This window comes from Corylus avellana, chromosome ca10, assembly GCF_901000735.1.
Source record: "Corylus avellana chromosome ca10, CavTom2PMs-1.0".
NCBI lineage: Eukaryota > Viridiplantae > Streptophyta > Magnoliopsida > Fagales > Betulaceae > Corylus > Corylus avellana.
Window position 1 is genome coordinate 2,597,506 of NC_081550.1, and position 24,321 is coordinate 2,621,826.

The 24,321-nt window shown below is 35.4% G+C and overlaps 3 protein-coding genes and 1 pseudogene across 3 annotated transcripts in view; 1 reads left to right on the forward strand and 3 right to left on the reverse strand.

Annotated features, from left to right (window-relative positions):
- LOC132164608 (protein RETICULATA-RELATED 4, chloroplastic-like) overlaps nt 1-4,444 on the forward strand; it is a 10,603-nt gene extending 6,159 nt beyond the window's left edge. The window contains exons 6-8 of the mRNA XM_059575145.1: nt 2,949-3,094; nt 3,941-4,066; nt 4,161-4,444. Of these exons, the coding sequence (XP_059431128.1) occupies nt 2,949-3,094; nt 3,941-4,066; nt 4,161-4,197 (309 nt within the window). The 3' untranslated portion in view covers nt 4,198-4,444. The remainder of the gene's footprint in view (nt 1-2,948; nt 3,095-3,940; nt 4,067-4,160) is intronic.
- Nucleotides 4,445-6,065: 1,621 nt separating this feature from the next.
- Nucleotides 6,066-7,663, reverse strand: LOC132163841 (uncharacterized; annotated as a pseudogene).
- Nucleotides 7,664-8,436: 773 nt separating this feature from the next.
- On the reverse strand, nt 8,437-11,372 carry LOC132164703 (uncharacterized). Its single transcript, XM_059575254.1, has 3 exons — nt 10,476-11,372; nt 9,120-9,662; nt 8,437-8,681 (listed from the first exon to the last, which is right to left on the reverse strand). The coding sequence occupies exons 1-3, from the start codon at nt 11,295-11,297 to the stop codon at nt 8,580-8,582; spliced, it is 1,467 nt and encodes a 488-aa protein (XP_059431237.1). The 5' UTR covers nt 11,298-11,372; the 3' UTR covers nt 8,437-8,579.
- A 2,060-nt stretch (nt 11,373-13,432) lies between these two features.
- On the reverse strand, nt 13,433-23,317 carry LOC132163928 (NAD(H) kinase 1). Its single transcript, XM_059574307.1, has 12 exons — nt 23,214-23,317; nt 22,901-23,039; nt 21,875-22,013; nt 21,657-21,776; nt 19,344-19,525; nt 18,807-18,920; nt 18,058-18,152; nt 16,883-16,989; nt 15,971-16,044; nt 15,110-15,188; nt 14,595-14,902; nt 13,433-14,087 (listed from the first exon to the last, which is right to left on the reverse strand). Exons 2-12 carry the CDS (start codon nt 22,925-22,927, stop codon nt 13,779-13,781), a joined length of 1,554 nt encoding a protein of 517 aa, XP_059430290.1. The 5' UTR covers nt 22,928-23,039; nt 23,214-23,317; the 3' UTR covers nt 13,433-13,778.
- Between the last annotated feature and the right edge of the window lie 1,004 nt (nt 23,318-24,321).

A 24,321-nucleotide genomic window follows, 5' to 3' on the forward strand; every position in this document is an offset into this window, starting at 1 on the left:
TTTAAAATTTTTTTTTTCTCTCTTTTTTTTTTTCCTGCCTTGCGGACTCCTCATGTGTAACTTTAAGACTTTTTTATTTATTTATTTATTTTTTAAGTACAGACTTTAAGAAATTAAGACTTACTTTACCATTTTCAGCCTTTGGGAACAAGGAAGCCTGCTTCAAGAAATAAGTTAATACATAATTACCAACAAAAGAGAAAGCCAACAAGAAAACTATGATTTTCATTGTTTAAATTAATTTTTTAACACTTTTGTTACATGTGGGACTAAATAATAAGTGGACTATTTTAATAAATGAACTTACTTGTTTTAACTTTTAACTTTTAAGTTTAGGTGAAATTATGAGTTTAGTAATTTCTTTTGGAATACAATTTGTCAATTACAGTCACTTTCCGATATATGTATTTTTTTCTTATCCTTTATTAAAGCCTTTAATCTCTTGGAACTCAATTTTTTGTATTGACTATATTGATGTATTATTGTATTAGTATTATTATTACAATTTTGAATTTTTTTATTTTTTTAAAAAAATTTTATAGTTTAAAGTAATCGGGTCGTGTCGGGTCATGTCGGGTCGTGTCTACCCAATTAGACCCGGTTATTTTAAACGGGTAAAACGGGTCGTGTCGGGTTACCCGGCTATTTTCGTGTCATAATCGTGTCAAACCCGATTACCCGTTTAGTTAAACGGGTCGTGTCTGGATATAGGCTAATCGTGTAACGGGTACCCGCGGGTCGTAATCGGGTCGTGTCAGGTACCCATTTTGCCACCCCTATAATTATAACAGATGGAGCCCTAATGAGGTTCCTCCTCTTCTCAGATTGTCTTATGTAAGTCATCAATTTCTTTAGGGGTTTCATTCTCTTATGGATTGTTTCCTATTCAAGAACCAAGCACTCTCAAAAAGTGAATTGAAATGTTATTTAGAGGAAATTGTTAAAATTATTGATGCCCTTGATTTGCCAAGGGAGTTGGGTGATCTTTTGGTCAATCCCCCCTCCCATGTGCCCTGCTGTATAACTATTAAGAGACGTATTGCATGTAATATCTTTTACAGTAATCCTCTCTTTTTATTTTGAATATGTGTACTTCTGTCATTACCTTTCTTAGGTAATGGCCATAATTGCAGATTTTATGCTTGTTTATCTTCCTGCCCCTACTGTTGCTCTCCGACCACCACTTGGAACCAGCGCAGGAGCAATTGCCAAGTTCTTCCATAATTGCCCAGATAATGCATTCCAGGTTAGAGTTTTTTCCCTATAGAAAAATGCAATGAGTTGAACAGTTTGCCAAGATTGTGTGATTTAAAGGTTACACTTGATTACTTATATTTGGTCCTTAAATTCAGGTTGCCCTTGCTGGAACATCATATTCATTTTTACAGAGATTTGGTGCAATAGTGGTAAGCAAATTTTTAGTAACTTGAATATGCTGCTTAAAATGATACCCCACATTTTTTAGTTTCATGTTAACAACAACGAAATTGCATGTTTTATATTTTCTTGTTTGGTTTGTGTAGGGGAATGGGACAAAGCTTTTTGCAGTTGGCACTGCTTCATCACTGGTTAGTTGTCATATTTCTCTTGGGATGTTCTTCAATTTAGATAGCTTTGTGCACTTAGTCATGATTTTTTTTTGCTTTTCTCCATATTCTTAAAGTGTTGCTTTCTATTGTTTCAATTGATCAAGAAAGGTGCTCCATTTCTTTACTAGTTACAACATCCATATGCTTTTATTCTATTCTCTTGCAATTTTTTATCTTCTGTCAGCTTGAGAGGCGCTCTGCGAAGTGCTGCATCAATAGATTTTATTTTATTTATTATTATTATTTTTTAAGAAATGGTTAAATGAAGCTTTTTATAGAAGTTGATTGTGCTGCTTACTCGTGCACTTCCCACAAGAGGAACTTAAAGAGATAAATTTAGGTTATTTTCCTCTCTTTGGTTATTTAGATCAAATGTAGGGACCATAAAAATAAGAAAAAAAAATTGGTTAAGCAAAAAAAGAAAAAAGGAAGCAAGTTTTGGTCCGTTTGATCCTGGAGAGAATCCTGGTCAATTGAAGTGGGGATTCTAAGATATTCTCTTATTCATTCCTTTCTGTTCTCACACGTTGAGCCTCCATCTATACCTGTAAAAAAACGATGAAAAGTACCACGTATAAAAATGGATAATGAAAGGACTCATTTTTAAAGCAATTTGATAATTTCGATTTTTTCTCAACAGTGAATGAAACATATGGTTACTAGTTTATATGTTAATGAAATAGGTTTTTGTAGAACTTTTTTGCATCTGGCATTCAGTTGACAAGTTTAGACATTATACTATTTTTTGTATTTACAATGTTTTTGTTGTGCGAAAATTCCAAATGTATGTCATTTGTGCAACCTATACTGCATAAGACTATGAAAACTTGTTGACAAGTTTAGACACATTATATGATATGCTCAATTTATGTGTATATATATCCATTAATAAAAGGAGAAAAGCTTACGTACGCTGTGGGTGTGTAAGAGCTGTTGCAATCAATATACTTCTTTTTATATCTTGTTCTGCTCTGGGGATCAATAATTTGGGGAGATTGCAGTTAGCAGCATATAGAGTTAAAGCTTTGAATTTTGACAAGTCAGGTTGGGTTAAGGCGCACCCAATGTCCAAATATGAGGACTAAATTGTTACCGGTAAAAGACATGGCATAGCCCCTCCTATCTTGATTTCAATATATTCAACCCAACCTCAGGTTAAGGCGATTTAATTAATTTGTTAAGGCATAAGTGGACTAGTTATCTTCCTACTTTACTTTGTGTACGTAGTCATGTTTCTGTAGTTTTGTTGTTTATGTTGTCAATGGATGTTTGAATGAATTGGTTGCCCATAGAGATATTATGCAAGTCAGAGCAACATTAATGCAGTTTCTGGAATTTAATGAATTTCATTTAATTCAGGTTGGCACAGCTGTTACAAATGCCTTGATCAATGCAAGAAAGGCTGTTGATAAGGCTGCTGGAGTTGAAGTTGAAAAGCAAACGTTGCCTATACTGTCCACCAGTGCTGCCTATGGTGTCTATATGGCGGTTTCTAGCAATCTCCGGTATGTAGGTTTTAATTAATGCCAGTTTCTTGGCTCTCGGTGATCCAGTACTTTATGTAGCCTCTATTTCTAATTTTATAATCATCTACTGATGCACGTGTTTTAGAATGTTTACAATTCAGTATAATATCTACCGTCTATGTCGATTGTTTTGATAATAATGTGGACTTGGCTTGGTTGCTCAATTATGATATATGGAGTTATGGTTTACAGCCCAGTTAGAACCTCCTAAAAGTATCTTCACTTCTCAAACATATTTTTAAGGAAACTTGTCAAGGCTATCTTGAAAAAAACTATGTCCTACATGATTATAGAGTCCAGAATAAAAAATAAAAAAAAGAATGAATACGAACCTCTCTTTCTCTGCATTCTTGATGTCTGTAAATTTTGATAGTTGATACTTGAATACGGGCGAGCAACTCATTATACCATGAACTCTGTCCAATAGAAAAACATTTTTATGATGTGTGTTGAGGATTATTTTCTCTAGTATGAAAACTTTTATTTTGTGTTGCATAACATTTAATGACCCTAGTCCATCTTTAGAATTATTACAAAGACAAAGGTGAAGGCATGATTAAGATATGATTCAAGAATTCTACCTTATACTAGAGTGGTACTATTTTCTTTTTGTAATAAACTTTGGATTATATGGGAAAGGAAATTATATTTCAGAATTGTAAAGTTGTCATAAGGGATAAAATGGAATTACTGATTTTGGTAAATGGTTCCTTAATATGGATGTAATCTATCAATATTCTAGCCTGTTACTGTGGAAATAGATTGAAGGAGTATATGGATTGTCAGACCTAAAATATTGATCAAGAATGTATTTCTGTTTTACAGATACCAAGTTCTAGCTGGTGTAATTGAACAGCGGCTTTTGGAACCCTTGCTACACAAGCACAAGCTTATGCTGGGTGCCATTTCCTTTGCTGTCCGTACCGGCAACACATTCTTGGGCTCATTATTGTGAGAATTTATTACTCTTATCTGACATAACCCCTTCGCCAAGAATTGTTCCTCCTCCCTGAATGACTCATCCTTTTCAACTTTGCCATGGCAGGTGGGTGGATTATGCTCGATGGCTCGGACTACAATAATGCTCGGGAGCAAAAGAGCGGCCGCAATTCCGTATTTCATTGTGAAATTTGGATTGGTTTTGGTCCATCATAAGGCCATTCATAAATTGGGTAAATTGGCACCAATTCAGTTCACCAAAAATTTGGTTCCCACTATGCTTAGGTCTTTTTGGATATTTATACACACATCGCAAAACTGTTCAAGCTGAGCTGACAGTTTGTATTTTATACTCTTTTTCCCCTTATATTCCAACTTTTTTTTCTTTAATTTCTTTAATTTTTCTCATTTCCTTCGCATACCATTGTAAGGATTCTAATTGAACCGTAAGTTCATGGAGAATTAAAATAAAGGTTTTTAATCAATATTCCAAAGAATGAAGTGGCTTTTGGAAGTAACGAGGGGTTAGTAATTTGCTCAAATGAAGTGGCTTTTGGAACTTAGGAGGAGACAGTCTAGTGATTTTGGCTGCATGGAGGGATTCCTATTAGTGACGTTGAAGGGGAAATATTTAATCTAATTCATTGACAATAAATTATTATTGCAATATCTAGAAGTGTAAAAGCTTCTATGCTTAAAATATGAGAGTGGAAGAAAACGATAAATTGTTTCTGTGTTTTACATTAAGTTTCTTCTAAATTCTCACTCCATTTTTTATAATATTTATTTTAATATTAATTATATTTTTTATTTAAAAATCATTTTTCTCGCTTTTTTGGGATGAAAATATATATATATATATCAAGATGCATATTTTCTAGTAGACAAATTTTATTAAAAATATTAACAAGTTAAACAAACACGATTTATTAAAAAAAAATATTATATTCTGACTAGAATAAAATACATTATATAAAAAAAAAAATCTAAAAACCTGCACAAAGAAAGGCAAATTAGTTATAACTTTGTTGTTCTTAATTGTAAAAATATTTTGAAAAATCAAATAAAAAGTAATATAATAATGAAAGTGATTGATTGAGTTTTTGATTACTAACCCTTTTTTTTTTTTTTGTTTATTGCTGATCAATTATGGAAGGATTTTAATAACTTTAAGACTAAGTTGCTGGCAAATAAGGAAATTATATATGGAGAAGGGAAGAATTCAAATCTGAACAAGGCTTGAATAGGAGGGATATAGAGAGAAAAATTGAAATTTATAAAGAGAAGAGTTTGTAATTGAATAAAATATCTTAGAAACTTTCATCTTTTAGCATTTATTTATTTATTTTTTCCATTTGATTTTAAACGTTGAACACAATCTTTGAAATTAACTAGATCCTCTTCAGTTAATTATATTAATTTGAGGGGTATGTTTGTTATTTTCAAAGCCAGAAAAATAATATTTACCCACGACCTTGAAGAATGGAACCTTTAAGATCGGATTTTATTTAAGAATATCTTTATTATTATTTGATTCCCTTATTTATTAATATCAATTTTTTAAGCCTTATTTATTTCAGAATGTTGGAGAATCAAATTATATTAATGCATTTTTGAAATTAATTAAGTAGGGGGCTTAATTTAAGAATATATATATTGACAGCAATTAGGTCTTTAAATTTTTTTATTTATTTTTTTATTTTTATGGAAATTATTTTATTAGAATTCATTAATTGAGGGCCTTATTAAATTACTTATTTACCATGATTAGGGGCCTTAATTAAGGAATATTGAGGGTAATAAGGACTTTAACTGTTGTTTATGGATATTTTTATCAATATTTATTAATTAGAGGCCGCCCGCCCCTAGGTTACTGCCTAATTTGCCTAGTGATTGAGGCAGCTCAAAATACCAACAAACATACTAAAGAGTTTTTGGCTAAAAAGAATTATAGAATAATTGAAGATTAATTGTAATGTATACAAGAAGCCATTTGACGTAACGTTAAGAGTTAGGCAATTACTTCATCCTTCATGCAACCCCTATATTTCACTTCCGTAATATTCCTTCTACCCATATTTACAATGTCACAGCAGTCTCTTCCTCCTGCCTGCACACACCAAAAAAATAAATGTCTGTAAAATGGTAGTCGTCTTAACATTTTTCCTAATAATAATGAAGAATTAATAGAAAAGAAATGAAAGTAGCTAGTGATCACCTCCATGCGTGTTGTTGCTGGTGAAAACACCTGAATTTTGGTGATGGGATTGGCAGAATGATTACCAGTGAAGGAACAAGGTGGAAGACCACGAGCTGATTTTCTGATATATGTGGTTACAATTTGGTCATCACTATGCCCAATAGAATCAAGGAAAAACACATGAGGAGCTTCACAGGGATTGTTGGAGAGTCTACGGGTGTTGAACATGTAGAGCGGTGACGTTACATTTCTCGTCCATTGCGTAAATGTCTCAAGGGATGTCCTTAAAATGCTCTGAGGGATTATGTTTTCGTAGATATAAGCAGAGTAGCCCCATGAGATAGAGAAAGACCAGTTGGTTAGCCTGTGGTAGCATATGGTTTGTTGAAGAAGACGGAATTGGTCCGCTTTCGCCGCCTTCATCAGGTGGTTTATGTCTTCCAAGCGGTTCATGGAGGGGAAGATTGGGTCAATGGCATCAATGTGGTGGAGGGAGAGGAAAGGAGTACTCCTTTGAGCTGATAGATAACCTGATAAGTCATTGCATAGATCAATCTGCATACAACATAGTAAAGCATGTCAACATACTAAAGCATACAAGAGAGAAGAGATCAAATTAAGGTGCCCACGTCCACACATTAAATTCTTTTCATAACTACATTAATTAGAGCAAATTAATTACCTGGTGAAACCCTTTCTCGAGTGTCAAAGGAACTCCAAAATCAGACAAACATAAGTGCAGTATATAATCACTGGCATACGAGATCGGATATCTCAAAATACAAGCGTCTAACTTGGCTGCCAATGCCTCCACCAAAAGCCATATCAAACGAGAAAAATGAGTTGGCCTTGACAAACTCAGAATTCAACCCAATATAGTAGTACTTTGAATGGTTGTATTTTGCAAGAACCCCAATTGAATTATCAACAAAAAATATTGTATCTTCATCTCCCATCACATATCACCTCACGTTTTTATCTCCCTCCCTAAACGCTTCAATTATTGTTCGCACAATTCGAGCCGGAATCGGCCTCACTGTTTTCGGGAATGTTGTGATCTTCTTGACATCCTCATTGACACGAAAAGGAGGAAGATTTGAAGGCCATGGTTGGAACTCCGGTGTCGGAGGTTCATCGAGGAAAAGATATCCCCGGGTTATGTTTGGTCGCCACCATGATTCAACGTATGGTTTTCTGGAGTTCCATGTATTCAAGGCACCGACAATTCCAAAAACAATGTGGCTGATGTTGGTCGGAGAAATAATATTGTCGGTAGTGGGAGAAATATTGGTCGGCCATTTTTGCTTTCTAGTTGATATGAGATCGGACAGCAGGTAATTATTGGGAGGGATGAACAAGGTGTAGAACAGAAACAAGACCAGGCCTAAAATGACTATAGACTTGTTCATAGTACTATATTGTGCTCCTTAACTTGATTGTATATAACACATAAATTTTTATTTATAATTGAATATAAATCCACCTATACAATTAAACCCTAAAGCTACTTATACAAGGAAACAGATAACTCGAATATAAATTGATCAATAATATAAATATTCAAGTTGACTTTTTGGAGATCGACGTAGGATGATTCTAGTTTAATCAAGTTTGCTATTGCATGTGTGATGGTTGCTGTTTTTTAATCCTTGACTAATCATTTTTCTGGACCAAGAGAGAAGACTGCTTACCCTTTGTAATATCAACTTTCCAATATTATCTAGTGTTGCCGTTAAGAGTTTTCCATAAAAAAAAATTGTACCTTTGTATTATAGTTCTCCTAATGTGTTTTTGAGAAGCTCTTTGTGTTTAATTCTAAACCAAATCTCTTATTTTATTTAAGTAGACGTTATAGATTAATCTTGAAAAGTTGCTTGTCAAGGAATTCGATCGCATTGAAACAAATAATCTGGAAGGCACGAATCAATTAAGTACAACGCTTTTGCGTGATTGATCTATATATATATAGCATTAATGTGAAATCTTTTCTTGCTTTAATTTTAATCTCTTATAATATATTTATTTTATTGTTGATTTTCATATTTAATCAAAGATTATATCCATTCTTAGATTACACCGTCTTATCAATCATCATAGTTTTGGAAAAACCACATGTAATTTTTGAAGTAAATTACTAATTAAACAAAAAAAAAAAAAAAACCATTTATGTTTCACTCGACAACCAAACAGTAGCCTTACGCCACTTATGTATATAAATTATTCATGCTAAGTATCCGTATGCGTACACCAGTAAAATAAACAAAAGTTTTTGGCTCAAAAAGAATTAAAGTATAATTTAAGCCATTAATTTGATGTTAATTAGAGTTAGGCAATTACTTCATCCTTCATGCAAGCCCTATATTTTACTTCCGTAATATTATTGCTTCTACCCATATTTACAATGTCACAGCAGTCTCTTCCTCCTGCCTGTACACACACACAAAAAAAACAATTATTAATAAATAAATAAAAAGTAATGTTAAATCCTTGAAGAATATTTAACAATCAAAAAAAAAAAAATTGTTCGTCAAAATTTAACCTATCTTTCTTCTACTCTAGTTCATGAACTTTTACTTAAAAGTGTGTAAATTAATAGAAGGTAAGAATTCCAAAAATTTTAGAATATTAATTAAAGAGTAATGTTATTTAATAAACTATTATATGACTCTTATACAACTGAGATGACGTAGCTGTGAAAATCAATCTTCAAATCAATAAGGCTTGTAAAAAATAAAATCAAAAGTACTATGTTCACTGTCATGTCATCCTCGTCGTATGACAATCACATATAGTAAAACGAGAGTGTTTCTAGCAATTTTCATTGATAATAATGAAGGGTACGTAGAAGTGAAAGAAATCACGTACCTCCATGCGTGTTGTTGCAGGTGAAAACACCTGAATTTTGGTGATTGGATCAGCAGAATGATTACCAGTGAAGGAACAGGGTGGAAGACCACGAGCTGATTTTCTAATATATGTGGTTACAATTTGGTCTCCTTCATCACTACGGCCTATAGAATCAAGGAAAAACACATGAGGAGCTTCGCAGCCATTGTTGGAGAGCCAACGGGTGTTGAACATGTAGAGGGGTGGCCTTGCATTTCTTGCCCATGGCCTAAATGTCTCGAGGGGTCTCCACAAAATGCTCCGAGGGATTATGTTTTCGTAGATATAAGTAGAGTAGCCCCATGAGATAGAGAAAGACCAGTTGGTTGGCCTGTGGTAGCATATGGTTTGTTGAAGAAGACGCGACTGGTCGGCTTTCGCCGCCTTCATGAGGTGGTTTATGGCTTCCGAGCGGTTCATGGAGGGGAAGATTGGGTCGACGGTGTCGATGTGGTGGAGGGAAAGGAAAGGAAATTGGGGGTGTGCTGATAGAAGACCTGATATGTCATTGACTAGATCAATCTGCAATATATATTCACAAAATAATTAGGGCTTAATATATGGTGCAATAGTACATAATATTGAAAGCATAGGGAGAAAAGAACTAATGCTACAAAGTACAAAAACTCTCATTTTATTCCTACCCCCTTATTCCCTGATGTAGCAAAAATTTACGTATACACCCCCTTTCCTGGTAGGTATCACTCTCAACCAACACACGAGGGTGATCGACACCACCTGATTTGGTAGCCACGACTACCTGATTGCACTTCGAGTGTGGCTGTCTCAAGGGCTCCAAAGATGAGGCAACCACTCTAAAGGTTTGGCTGAGGTGATTGTACATTTTTTTTTTTTTAATTAATGTAGCAGTGTCAAATCATTAACTTTTTTGGGGGTTGTGGCATGACAAAGAAATGACCTTGATTGTTAAATAACATGGCAACATCGCACTATTCATTTATTTTTAATTAAAAAATAATAATAATTAGTATAGAAAAGTGAAAAGTATAATTGAAAAGTAGAAAAATTTTATTTTGTAGTAATTTTTTTTTATTTGAATAGTAGTAAAAAGTAACTAATGTGAAATAAAAAGTGAGAATGTTTAGATATTGATTTTTTTGAAAAAATGAGATAAATAATACTGTTTAGTGGAATGGTGGTGTTTAACAAACACCACCAATATCACACTGCCACGTCAGAGAGTAAAGGGGATGGGAGAATCCCTAGCATTTTCATTTTCAAAATTTCTTGCTTTATTCAAAAGAAAAGAAAGTAGTGCTTAAATACTTCATAGAACAAACAGATAGAATCTGCAGAGAAACTGAATGCAATTACCTGGTGAAACCCTTTGTGGTGAGTTAAAGGAACTCCTAAATCAGCCAAACATGAGTGCAACATAAAATCACTGACGTACAAGTATGGATATCTCTCAATACAAGCGTCTAACTTAGCTGCCAATGCTTCCACCAGAGGATAACTCAGAGCATATCCAGCTCCGCCAAAAGCCATATCAAACGAGAAATCAAAGTTGGATTTAACACACTCAGAATTCGACCCAATATAGTAGTACTTTGAATGGTTGTATTTTGCCAAAACCCCAACTAAATTATCAACAAATAAGACAGTATCATCATCTGCCATTACATACCACCTCACGTTTTTATCTCCTTGCCTAAACAATTCCATTATAGTTCGCACAATCCGAACCTGCATTGGCCTCACCATTCTGGGAAATGCTCTCAGCTTACTGACATCCTCGTTGACACGAAAAGGAGGGAAATTTGAAGGCCATGGTTGGAACTCCGGCGTCGGAGCTCTGTCGAGGAAAAGATATCCCCGGGTTATGTTTGGCTGCCACCACGCTGCAGAGTATGAGTTTTTGTACTTCCATGTGTTCATGGAGCCGACAATTCCAAAAACAATGTGGTTGATGTTGGTAGTGGGAGGAATAATGTTGTTGGTAGTGGGAGGAATGTTGATTGGCCATTTTTGCTTTATAGTTGATAGGAGATCGGACGGCTGGTAATTATTTGGAGGGTTGAACAAGAAGGTGTAGAACAGAAACAAGACCAGGCCTGAAATAGCTAGAGACTTGCATAGGGTTCCTAGAGATAATAAAGGGCTGAGATTTTGTTGAATGGAAACTGTAGAAGACATGGTGAAGAGGGTGGGTGGGAAGATCGATGTTGAACCAACATATATGCATGGGGGGGTGATTAAAACGAAGAAAGGTTGCTGTATATTCAAGTTAACTTTTTTGAGACTAACGATGATTCTTGTTCAAGTTTCACAATGCATGTGATGGTGCCTGTTTTTTAATCCTTAATTAATCATTTTCTGGGTTGAAGTATTTGAACAGAGCTGATGCATTTCGTGAGAAGTGAGCTATCAAGTGCCTCAAGGCATGCATGAATGTTCAGCTTTTAATGCATGGAATTATGCAGTGCAGGCAGGATCTTAAGGAGAAGTCCTCTCATTTTTCATGCCTTATTTGTTAGGGCAGCGGTTACATTTTTCATGACACACTAAATATTAATGTTCTAGTGTATATATATATCTACATGAAAAAAAAAATTACTTGGTGTCTCTTCTATACTCTTGAACATGTTCATTTGACTTTCGTTCTTGAAAATGCTTCCTTAACGAAGAGTAAATGTTATAATCTAATTGTAGGAGGTTGCGCGTCAAGGGATCCGATCGCACTGAGTTAAGGCACAATCATTTTATTGTTAATTTTTGGATTGATATTTTTTTGTATCGACAAGAATTTTTGCACCATGAAAATAATATTCCAACAAGGCAACAAATATATCCAAAACACTGCTCGGAAAACTCTTATGCTCTATAAATCTCACAATCATACATCCATGTTTGTGCCCTAGCTAGCTAGCTAACTGCAGACGATAACCTTGTGGTATATATGCCCACTTGATCAGATCAACCAAATTTCATTTTTCAACAGATCAAATTGTAAATAACTCAGAGCATCCACATCCCACTTTTCCAAAGTAACTTTTTAGCTAATTTAACCAAAAAGCGCTCTTTACATTCGGCCCTCCAATTTTGAGAGGCTTTTTGCAAAATGCTTGTCGATCATCCTGTAGCGCTCTCTAATTTTTTTTTTTTACTATTCTAATCAAGTAGAGAAAGCTTTAGAGAATGAGATACAGTGCCGTATTTCGGAAAAGTTGCGTTAAATTAAAAAAATAGAAACTTTTTTAGCTAAATTTTGGAGAGTGGGATGTGAATTATGGTGTGAATGCAGGTTGTATAATTAATATTAGATAAAAACTTTAGACAATTTCAAAGAAACCCAAATGTCTTCACATGATTTAGGCTTTTTTTCTTCACACAAAACGCGCAAAAATGTATAGCCAATGGTGGTATAAAATAATTAAGCATGTTGTCATTTTGCGTTGCATGGTATAAAGGAATGCTCTGACCCGTGTGTTGCACGAGACCCCCTCTCTCTCTCTCAATATCAATGCTGACATTACAAATGAAGTTTGACTATATATATATAAAACTCTTCCTAGATTGCGCATCTGATTAAGGTGCTAATTTCTGATTTGAAAATACCCTCTAAACATCAAAATTGGTGCACATGATTATGAGCTAATTAAAGTTTGACTGCATGCAAGAGATGGGGAACTATGAGCAATTGAGCATGATCATTGCAATCTAGAGCATGGACTTTTCCCCTCTCTTTCCCTCAGTACTCCAACCCTCACAGAAAAGCACAGAAGATAGTTACTTTGACTTTCCAATTCTTACGGTTTAATGATCCTGCATTTCAGGATCCAGGACATGCAAGGATGCATAAAATAGGCACTGGTAGTACAGCTAGGTTAACTGGTGCAATGCACAAGAAGAAAAGTTGAATTATTATTATTATTATTTTGGGAATAATGTATTTTACTGTTCATCCATCACGGTCTTAAGAGCACGTGATTCTCTATTGTATTTTTAATAGGATTATCAGAGTATCTCACATCTATCTTCAACTAATTATTCTTTTTCTAAATTTCTTGATTGTGGACATATTTGATAGAGACGGGCGGAAGTAGAGAGATACATCGATAGCAACACACACATTGGCATTCCGGTAGGAAGCCCCATGTCGCCTGTCTTCATGAATATACATTTACACCAATTCGATCCTTCTTTAACAATGGAGGTTAACCTGGAGGTTCCTCACCTTGTGCTCTAAGAAAACCGTACAATTTGAAATGGGAGAGATAAGTAAGAGAGAAAGAGAATTTGTGAGACATTAGTAGCACATCTTTGAGAGCTGGTATAAGAAGTTTAATAATTTGATTTTCTTGTATTTATTCATAGTAAACAATTCTAGCTTTACAAATTTCTTTGACAATTGAAGAATTGATGTTATTACAAACATTTTCTACGGCCTATTTTTCATCATCAACAACATACATTCAGCAGCTCTAATTCCATAGTATACATCAAGTGCCCTATTCATATTGGGGAAAAAAACACAATAAGAACAGAGAAGAATAGTCAGTTTCTCCCACCTCCCTCCTATGATGACACTAAGCAGTGAGGGGTCTCTGAAAATAAGTAGATACCAACTATAATAGCTTTCTTTTATATATGTAACAACTAATGGGAAAAAGGAAGTTAGGAATCTCGAGGACCATCAAAAGACTGAGTCTTTCTTAGATTCCAGTGGAGGCCCTCATGGATGCTGCGTAAGAAGTCACTGGTGGAATCAACCTGACACGCTGTAGGCACCGGCCAAGGCGCCATGCTGCACACAAGAGCATCTCCTGCTGCTAACTGTTTCCTGTCCTTACCATCGAATGATGCCCATGCATGGCTTCTGCTATTGAAAGGTACTTGCACTCGCAATGTCACGTGCTCCGGTAATATCAGAGGCCGAAAGGACAAGGAATGCGGACATATTGGCGTAAACAGGATGCCGGGGACCTGCAGTTATAGAGATGAATCAAGAATAGGATACTGAAACTTAAATGTATGATATGTCATCGTATGACATTAACTGATTTTGTTTAGAATTGATTATGATAGCATTCACCATTTACCAGAAAATATATGTTTGGTTTTACTGCGGAAGATTTTAGACAGTCTAGCAATGAGGAATCATGTCTGCCATCTTTTATTTTGCACTTCTATGAGTAAAAGCACTCACTTCCAATTTCATATTTATTATCAGCTTTCTCAATTAGTTAAAAAGACAGTCCATAGTCACAAAAGGTGTACCATTTGCAAGATACAAACAAGGAATTTCAATTTAGCCTTCAACTTTGAGAAATTATGACTTCAATAGCTTTCAGGATAATCAGCTGACCGCTTACATGCATAGTCTGAATTCCTCCAATTAACAAATGAAATAACTTTCATGAAACATTATGTCCCAAAGTTTATATCTGGCAGTGTTGATATTTTATATTAAGCTACGGCTCCAAAACATACCTGTGGATGAACCATCGATCCTCCAGCTGCCAATGAATATGCAGTACTGCCAGATGTTGTTGATAAAATTAATCCATCCCCTTGCACACAAGTGACAAAGGAGTTGTCGCAATAGCATTCCAAATTTGTGAGGTATGACGATATCCCACGATCAATTGTAACCTCATTCAAAACAAGTATTGGTTCTTCAGTTTCATACTCATGTTTAGCTGCATCCCTAATAACATGGCACTGCAAACGGTGTCGTAACGTGATACTAATGGGACCCTTTAAAACTGAGTCAAGGCATTCTCTGTAATGTTCAGTGTCTGAAGAATATTAAGGATTAACCTTTGACTAATACCAGAAAGGTAACAGATATGGTGCGTGCGTGCGTGCGTGTGTGTGTGTGGGGGGGGGGGGGGGGGGGGGGGGGTTGGTATAATTTACAGGGGTGATGGGTCTCACCAAAATATCAAAAAATATATATCAAATTGTTTGAAGAAAAATAAAAACTTAAACAAGATGTAGGATACGGAAAGGGGTCATAAAGCCAAGAGACCCTAAAGAAAATGGGACAATAGGAGGAACTGGTCCTTTGAACATGGATGCCGCCTGAAATCAAGTAGATGGATACCTGTCTGTAAGGCTTGAAAGCAAGAGAGTCCAAAATAAATATCAAAGTGACCAGTATTAAATTCATTTGATGCAAAATTCCAAGGATTCTAAACTTCATTTCCAAGAATAAAACTCATTCTCAAACTGAATTAGACATAGATTTTAGCATCTTACCTTGAGAGATAAACACAGCCTCAATGCAATAATCATCATATTTAAAAATGCTTATTTCCAATGATAATAAAATCAGGGATAGAGAATTACCCAATTATAAACACACACAAGCAGAGAGACACAAAGAGACAGAGAATTACCCAATGCAACAGCGTTGGATTTTTTTTTTACAAGTAAAAACAGCGTTGGCAAAAATTCAAACTTAAAAGTTCATAGTTTATTACATATTCATGAAGTTCATTGTTGGTAATGTAAACATTTGTTTTTTGAAACTTAGTTGGTAGTGTAAATATTTGAGTGTAATGACTGCCAATTTCTACCTCACATCATAATGGAAGATTAATGCCACATCTTGTATATTATACTGCTCTCCTTTTACCTTGATCCTAAGAGGAACATATTATTGACTATTTCTAGCCCAAACAACTTTCACTAACAAGCAAGTATCACACTGAAGGGTATAGCTAAAACAGACTTGATTAGTAGCTTCTTCTAATGCTGATGAAGATAATGTCGACTTCAAGATAATTGCCAAATCCATAGGTTAATGCTATGACACAGTCCGATTCATCTAACAAAGTTAAAAAGAAAGTAAATGCACATACCCAAAGGACCGTTCCATCCCCACCAAGAGTTGCTACAAGGTCAACTTTTGTATGCAATAGCAAAATTTCCTTGTCTGCAAAAATAAGAAAGCCATAAAAAGTAAGATAGTGGCCATACATCAAACATAAGTAACACTGGAAAGAATGATCATCATACATGCAATTTTATTCTTTAATATACAAGTAACACTTAATATTCAAGCGTCGCATGATTGTGAAAAGGAGATTTCCTTGAATCCATGCAAAATGTTTACACTTAACCATTGCAGGAGTATAAGGCACAAAACATATAATAATTCAGCCATTTAATTTGGCGACTAAACCTAGTATCAGGTCAACCCCCTTTATGACATAACTGCTGTTGCAAACATGTAAATGTAATATATATTTAGCCCTCTATTAGTTATGATGGGAATAGGCAATTGTAAGAGAAATGGGGGTAAATTACATTCTGCTGCATTCATTTCACATATATTGGAGCTTTGTACAATGTTCTAGATAATAGACAACTCACACACAGCTCATACTAGGATAGCTCACTAGGGACACCTCACCATGTTTCCAGAACAGGGACAGCATATTATACTCTAACACTGCCCCTCAAGCTGAAGCCTTTATAATATATGCTCAGCTTGAAAAGAACAAAACAAACAAATGAAGAACACAAACTCACTCTAATACCCTCAAAGTTGGAATACAATATCAACTAATGTGAACACCCATGGCAATAATAAGAATAACATTGTGAGAAGCATTTAAGTCTCATGTGCAAGATAGGATGAAGGAAGAAACCAAAATTCCGGAGTTTATAACATCTAGTCCAAACAGAAGTCTGAGCAACACATGAAAGAGCAAATGAAGAAGCAATATTAGGAGTATATCGAGTCAATGTACAAAAACTTCAATGCTCACCATCTTTCCAAGTTTGTACAAAATTGAAGTAAGATGATTCTGTTAATAGTTCAGCTCGCACACGTGACTCAACATATATGTCTAATTTTTTCTGCTCTCTCAACCACCTGGCAAACAAAAAAAAGAAATGAAAAGAAAAGCAAATAATATTATTTGACCCAATATTTTGCTTGAAAGGGCAAATGTAAAATTAGAAACCAGCATCACACTACAAGGTCAACCAATTTCAGCAAATCTGAGAGAGAGAGAGAGACTAGAATGATATGAATAGCAATAGAAAGACAAATAACATAAACCAAAACCCAGCATGTAAATAACTTGTCCAAGTATTGTTAGTATGTGCTCGATGTACATTGTCAGTCCACTTCCTAGCAGCTACAATTTTTCTGATTTATGATTTCTAACACGGCATAAAAGCTGGTTTGACTAAGCGGTTTTCAGTTCAAATCTTGAAAGCCTCTATTTCATGATTTCTTCTGTTCTTAATGTCCAAGGACCGGTCCAAAAATGTTGGGCAGGCTTGCACATGAGGGGAAGTATTAGTGTGCGCTTGATATACGTTGTTGGCCCAGTTCCTGATAGCTTAAGCTTTTGGGAATTGTGGTTTCTAACAAAAATATATGCTTGTATATGCATCCATATGGTCAACAAAGTTAAATTTAACTGCATATATCCTCCATACTTGCATGAATAAAGAATTGATAGCCTAAAATTAGAATATAACATAAGTCAGACGCAAAACTAAAACATAAAAACGAATATAAGAACCAAAAGAAACCATCATACAAACATCTTCATTATTTCCCAATCAGTACCGAACTTTATGACAAATGAGGATACAGGTAATCTGGCATTTCTAATAACTAACTTTATGGTGATCGCTGGAGAGAGAGAGAGAGAGGACGACATTCTCATTATTACACCCACTGGCCAGTAATGTGTACCTTTGCATTTGTAATTTAACGTTAAAGAGCAAAAGGCATATAAAAGCAGTTACAAAAGAGATCTTGTAGCAATTGTGGGATAATGGTATCTGCTTTAATTAAAAGTCAATCCCTGAAGTATAATATCTTAAGGAATTTCACAGAGCTCAACTCTGACACAGTATTGAAAGAACTAGCAGGAAAGAAGATCTTAGAACAGCAGAATGTGAGAATGTAGTTTTGTATTCACACCTGACCATTTCTGCACATAGAATTCGAACAGAGATTGAGTTTGGTTTGGTCAAAATAAGCACAGTCCGTGGTTGTGATTCCCACCTCAAAGAGATCTGAAAGGAAAATGAGTTTTCAATTAGACAATAGATAAGAGACTAGGGATGGCAACTTACGCCAATTAAGCTGGAATCTACCCCGCCCCGCCTTGCATCAGGTGGGGATTCCTCCAAGTAAAGTAGGGGCAGGAATAGATTTTCATTCCCATAGCAGGGACAGTAAGCATTCACCCTGCCTTGCCCCACCCCCAGATCTCATATTTTCATTTCTAAATACCCTTGCATTTTTATTTATTTTTTTGATAAGTACCCTTGCATATTTTTAAGATATAGAAAAACAATCATATAACTTTGTACATTCCTCTAATGTTACTTTGAGCGTACATTTTTTACAACATTTACATATGTACTTGTTCATTACAAAGTAAATTTACAAAGAAATTCAAAAACTATAATATGAAGGGGCGGGATGGGGATGTACTTTTCCCCAAATGGCAAGGACAGAAACCCCCACTCATTCACACATGGCCCTCCCCACCAATCCCCACTGTGAACTGATTTTAACAGTTAGTCAAAGAGAGCTCTGCAAAGTTGTCATGGTATCGGGAAAGAATATAAAATTGAGGAAGCAGGTATGGTAGCAAAAATTGCTGATTTGACACACATTAAATTATTGGAAAAATAACAGCCTCTTGCAGGATAGAAGCATACCTGCCTACTGCTGCGTCCTGCAGTAGTTATATTCCCTCTTTCAAAAGAGACAATGTCATGTTTGTGCTGATCACTTTGCTCGCCTTTGCAGCACCATGAAAGCCTAAATGAAGCCTGTTGCAGGAACATATTTCTATTATAGTTTGACCCGAAACTTTTGTGGCACTAGTTATGTTGCAATTGTCTGATCACTATTAAGTGATTTTTGCATGTATACGGTCATGGAATGGGAAAAAACTGAAGAAGTAAAAATTAATATTAGAAAATAAGAATACCACCACCAACAAAAATCAAAATAATCATAACCAAGAACAAATCCCTTTAAGTGCATATTAGATGAAGTTAAACACCTTCTATGAGCCTGTACAGCTTAAGGAACAATAAGAAATGGAATAAATATTACCTGGACTAACAAGGTTACAGTAGAAATTTTCTGATGCATTGCACAGAGAACAGAATAAATTCATGCAATTAAAATCATACTGTTCCTTATAAAAAGCCAGAACTTGTCAGATGGGGCAATACAAAAAGAACTACCTTTCTGACCATCTTGGAACCAGAATCAGATTCCCCATCCCGAAGAACCTCATGGGAGCAAATTCCGTTCTCCCCACAACACTTCTCGAATTGCTTATTAGCTTCATTACTCGAAACTGGTTGGTTGAAAAAGTTACCGACTGCCTCACAATAATCACCATCGTGCTCTCCAGGTGACTGCTCTGTAATACAAACCAGAAAATCCTTGAATAAAGAGAGAAGTTATCAAACTACCAGAAAATATGATAGTAAAGTCAGTGCATAAAAAAGCATTGAGGTAGAAGAGATCCTAGACACACAAGAGAGATTTTTTTGGGCCACCAGAGTGGGAGAAGAGAGAGAGAGAGAGAGAAAACGTTTGCTGTCACACGATACATGGTAACCAAAATGTGCAGGAATTACCAACATATCAGTCTGGGTTTCCATGAGCATTTCTATGACACTCTTTCCTGAGGCAACCACCATTCCTATCTTTGACCCACTCATAAATATTGGAATTGAGGAGTAAATTTTGGCAGGTCAAGAGAAGCCAAGATCGATGAATCTCTCCTTGACTGCAGACACCAAGAGCTTGAATCCTCCTCCCCCTAATAGATGGATCATGACTGCACTATCCCATCTCAAGTGCAGCAATCTAACTAGTCTCCATTTAAAACCAAATATAACTTCTCAGTAACCTCACTGCTGACAGAATTCTCATACGCCCCTCACAGTGCTCATCACTCGTTGTTCAAACTAACCAAGAGAGTAGTCTAAATATCTCCAAATCAGAAAAGAAGAAATAATTTCTTCCCCCTCAGATGGCATTGACAGTATTGATTGTCCAAAAGAAAAAATGTTAAATAAATAAATTCACAGTTTCCCAATGGCTTCATCTTTTAGTATTGATGATTTCAAACAAGACACCAAAGCAGGAGAGCCTATGTTCAAATTCTAAGATCTCCAGCCTGGTTAAAAAAGCATTCCATGTGCCGACAAATTGATGAAGTGTTGAAACATACTCGTAGGGGAGAGTATTCAAATAAATAACTTCGTCATTTAGTAACAACTTAAGTTTTTGTATTGATGATTTCCAACAGAAGCAAGATGGAGATTTTCAATCCATCCAATAAGGTATTTAGGCTACTGACGCCATAGAGACTTATGTGGAATCGTCTTCCTCGATAACCTGTGCAGATTTCTTAAATGGAAGCATGACTAGTAATTTTGATAAGTAATAACCAGTCTTATTGAAATTGGAAGGCTAGTAATATTGTACAATTCTATCCCACTCCTCCTAAATTTCCCAGCAGACTAAACATGGAAGTGCTAATCTCCTCTTTCCCTTGCATTAACTAGGTAGGTTCAAGTCCACCAACTAGGGAGCTTTTCAAAAAATTTGTCGCTTGGCCTTCGCCTATTTGGTCTTAGAAGACATCAAGAACTAACTGATATTCCACTCTTATTCATTCTGCAAGTCACTACAATGGTTGATGATTGTTCTAAGCTGCATAGTTCAACCTCTCAACAACACTAGGATTGTTCCTTCTGCATCAATCACCCATTCCTAGATAGATAATGGTAATTCCGATGCGTCGAATTCCCTCCCTATTTATTTGGAATCTTATGTGCCCCATAAATTATGGTTTTGGATTGCTAAGCGGCCCATAAGAGCTCTAAAGGAGACACCATGAAGTGCATAACCTTGAAAGGAACAGTTTCTTCTAGCAAAATCTATACTTTCGTCATCTATTAGTCCACTTCCAGGTTTCATTTTATCATAGGCACTTGCTTCCCTAATGGCAATGTATGGCTTTCTCAATAGTGAGAATTGTCAACATGGTTGGCATGAGCTATGTTACATCCTCTTAAGTTACTTTTCTTGCAGAAATTTTCTTCTATGCCATTGAGAGGAGGCGACTGTAAAGACTTCTTTATCTTAAGAGTTTTCAGCACCTATATGTGTTATTCAGTCTAAAAGGAACACCTGGACTAATGAGGATATATTTCTAACGAAGAGATTAGGTTGCCTCTCAAGGTTTTGTCACCAAGGATATCTAAAGGTGTTTGAATGTTTCTTATATCTAGAGTTTGTTTGGTGAATAGTTCATTGAACATTTTTCCATTGAGTTATTGTTTGTATTTCGTATTGTAAACAGTTTGCATCACACAAACTTGGTGTTAACATGGCCCACATGACCGAAATGGAGCTTATGTAGAGGCCCTGAGAGATTACATGGTGGATTATAATACAAAGGAGTAAGAAGATAGATTCTGGATGTTTACTAGGTACCATAATATGAAGCAGTAAATAACATGATAAAAAATAAGAACCTTTGTGCTCTAACTGCAGATTCCGAGCTTTCTCCAGATCATATCTACGCTTCCATTCAGCTGCCTCAGCTTGAGCAGAAGCCTTTCCTTCAGCAGCACGTCTTAAGGTCTTTGCAACAGCTGGAGATGATATGGAAAAATATAAGCATTATGTGCATAGAATATAGTTCTACTGAAGTCTGAAGATGTAGGTAACTTAGAACTAAACGTGAACATACTTCTCATAGCTTCTGAGAACTCTATAAGGTGGTCATCAGTTCCCTGAACTGGAGGTTGAAGAATTTCATCAACTGCCTTCTCCGAGAAGAGAGAAAATGAATTGATAATACCATTCTCTGGCTGTGAAGTTTCCTCTCCCTGCCAACAGCAAGCGCATCAGATAATAAGAAAGAAAAATGTGTGTCAAATGAGACAAGGTATCTCAGCAATGCGACATAAGACACTGTTCCCAATCAAAATCGAGGATGTACCATACTAAGATATGCATTGTACTTTGCCAAGGGTAGTTAGAGGCTTAAAAAGATAATTAAAAGAGCATCTGAAAAAGACCGAAAGTATTTCATATGATAACAAAAGCTTCTCATTTGATTTCTTCCAAGCTTAAGGGGGATTAGCTAAGTGGTGAGGAAACAGTTTCCAATTTAGCAAGAAAGGACAACAATTTGCCCAAGATGAGGTCTGTGAATAAATGGGTGTCCTATAAGAGCTATGAGCATCCATCTTCCACTAAACAGGATGCATACTTCTGATGAATGTCAACCCACCTTTTGTTTTTGTTCTTTTTCTAAATCCTCATCACAAAAATGATATCAAGCCTCAAATTAACCGTTTTCTAAATATAGTGATGTGTTCCTCTAAATTGTCTATCCTAAAGTAGAATTTCACCCTCAACTAATATTAATTAATTACTTCCTAAAATTTGCAAGCAATGAGGTCTGCATTCCCAGAAACTCAAATCAATCTCAAATTCAAAGACTGGGTAACCCAATCTCAAAAATCACTGTTTTCCACAAACTCTGCTCACCCACTACTTTTCTTATCACAAAGAGGCTAGGAGAACACTACCAACCCAACAATCAACATAATAGAATGAAAAAAAGAGAAGCACCCAAAACTAAATCCTGAGCTAACAGCTCAACAAGCACTTCAAAACCCTAATTTGCAAAGAAATAACAAATCCAACAAAGACTAAACACCATCGAAATAAACACACAAACAATATGAGAGAAAGAGAGGTTGATTACAGTGGAGGTGAACTTGCTGGGAGACATGGCTGGGTTGTTTGACAGAGGGAGAGAGAGAGAGAGAGAGCAACTGGATATTGTTGGATTGCTTCCCTTCTTAAGCCCTCACAACAACTCTGTGATCCTGATCAAATTGGCCCTTTTAACGGGAAAATTAGTTAGAAAGAGAGGATTTTGGAGGTGGGTGTCGACAGACAACGCGTGGCAAAGTCAAGGGTCAAAGTGTGCGGGTGTGGAGTTAATCAGTAAACTCTCCCGGCGCGCATTGCATGTCACATGGTTGCGCAAGTCAACCAACCAACCCAAACCATACCTGAGTAATCATGTCTGGAGTGGTGCACTTCGGCCCTTCTGGGTCGGTCTTCAACTCACCGGCCACCTGCGCTAGCCCCAGTTGCCGCTTTAGACGAACCACAAACACGTTTCATTCCACTTAACCCAAAATTACTCCTTTCCTTTTGGGTACGAATCTACTCACATTTTTAGTGTTTTTTATTATTATTATTATTTTTATACAAAAGTAATCATTGTACTATTATGGAAGGCTCTAAATTTCACGTCTTTTTTTTTTTTTTTATAACTAAAAATATTACTTTTTTTTTAAAAAAAAAAAAAAATTAACTGTCCACTTTCTTGAAAATAATTACATTACATTATTTCTTTTTTTAGCTATCTATTCTTTTTTTTAAAAAAATATTATTTTTCAAGTATTTCTTTATGTTTTCTTTGTTTTTTATTGAGACTTAATACCTTCTTTTTTTTTCAATCAACAGTCCTCATCAATTTTTCTTAGCAATTTTACCAAATTTTTCTTTAAATTGTTGAGTCACTATTTACATCGTACGACTTGAAAAATCTTATCTGTTAAAAATGTTGCATGTTACTGAGGCAACAAAAAAAAATAATTCTTTTCAAAAGACTTATTTTTTATTTTTAAAGAGATATACTTCTTAAAAAACCAAAATACGCGTTTTGGCTCAAAGTTTTTTTTATAACATAAAGCGCAAAAACCATATGAAAATATACTTAATTCTCATTATTAACACGCTTTATTTTATTTTATGTTTTAATATGTTCAATTTTCCAAGTTATTTAATGTAAGAAACAGCTTAAATTCTCATAATTTTAAAATATACAACTTTTTTAAAATTGTAAAACAATCCTTTCATTGTCTCTCTCTCTCTCTCTCAATCCCATTCATGGCATTTACAAATAAATAAAGTCCCATTCATGGCAACTCAGCTTATTCTAGAAAGCCCAAACAAGAACAAGGTAAAGGGAGATGGGAAAAAGACAACCACTTTAATTAAAGGAACAGGTACAAACAATGACAGCACTTTATATATTCTTCATCAAAAGAGACGTACGGGAGAATGCCAAGGAAGTTTCAAAAAAGTCTACTATACTCACTTACCCACCCA

Coding starts and splice junctions, on each gene's coding strand:
- LOC132164703 (XM_059575254.1), bottom strand. CDS start 11,297: ATGTCTTCTACAGTTTCCATTCAACAAAATCTCAGCCCTTTATTATCT. Junction 9,663..10,475: donor ACCACAAAGGGTTTCACCAG/GTAATTGCATTC, acceptor TATATATTGCAG/ATTGATCTAGTCAATGACAT. Junction 8,682..9,119: donor CTGCAACAACACGCATGGAG/GTACGTGATTTC, acceptor GTGTGTGTACAG/GCAGGAGGAAGAGACTGCTG.
- LOC132163928 (XM_059574307.1), bottom strand. CDS start 22,927: ATGTCTCCCAGCAAGTTCACCTCCACT. Junction 16,045..16,882: donor TGTACAAACTTGGAAAGATG/GTGAGCATTGAA, acceptor TTATTTTTGCAG/ACAAGGAAATTTTGCTATTG. Junction 14,903..15,109: donor TGGCTTTATGACCCCTTTCC/GTATCCTACATC, acceptor AATATTCTTCAG/ACACTGAACATTACAGAGAA.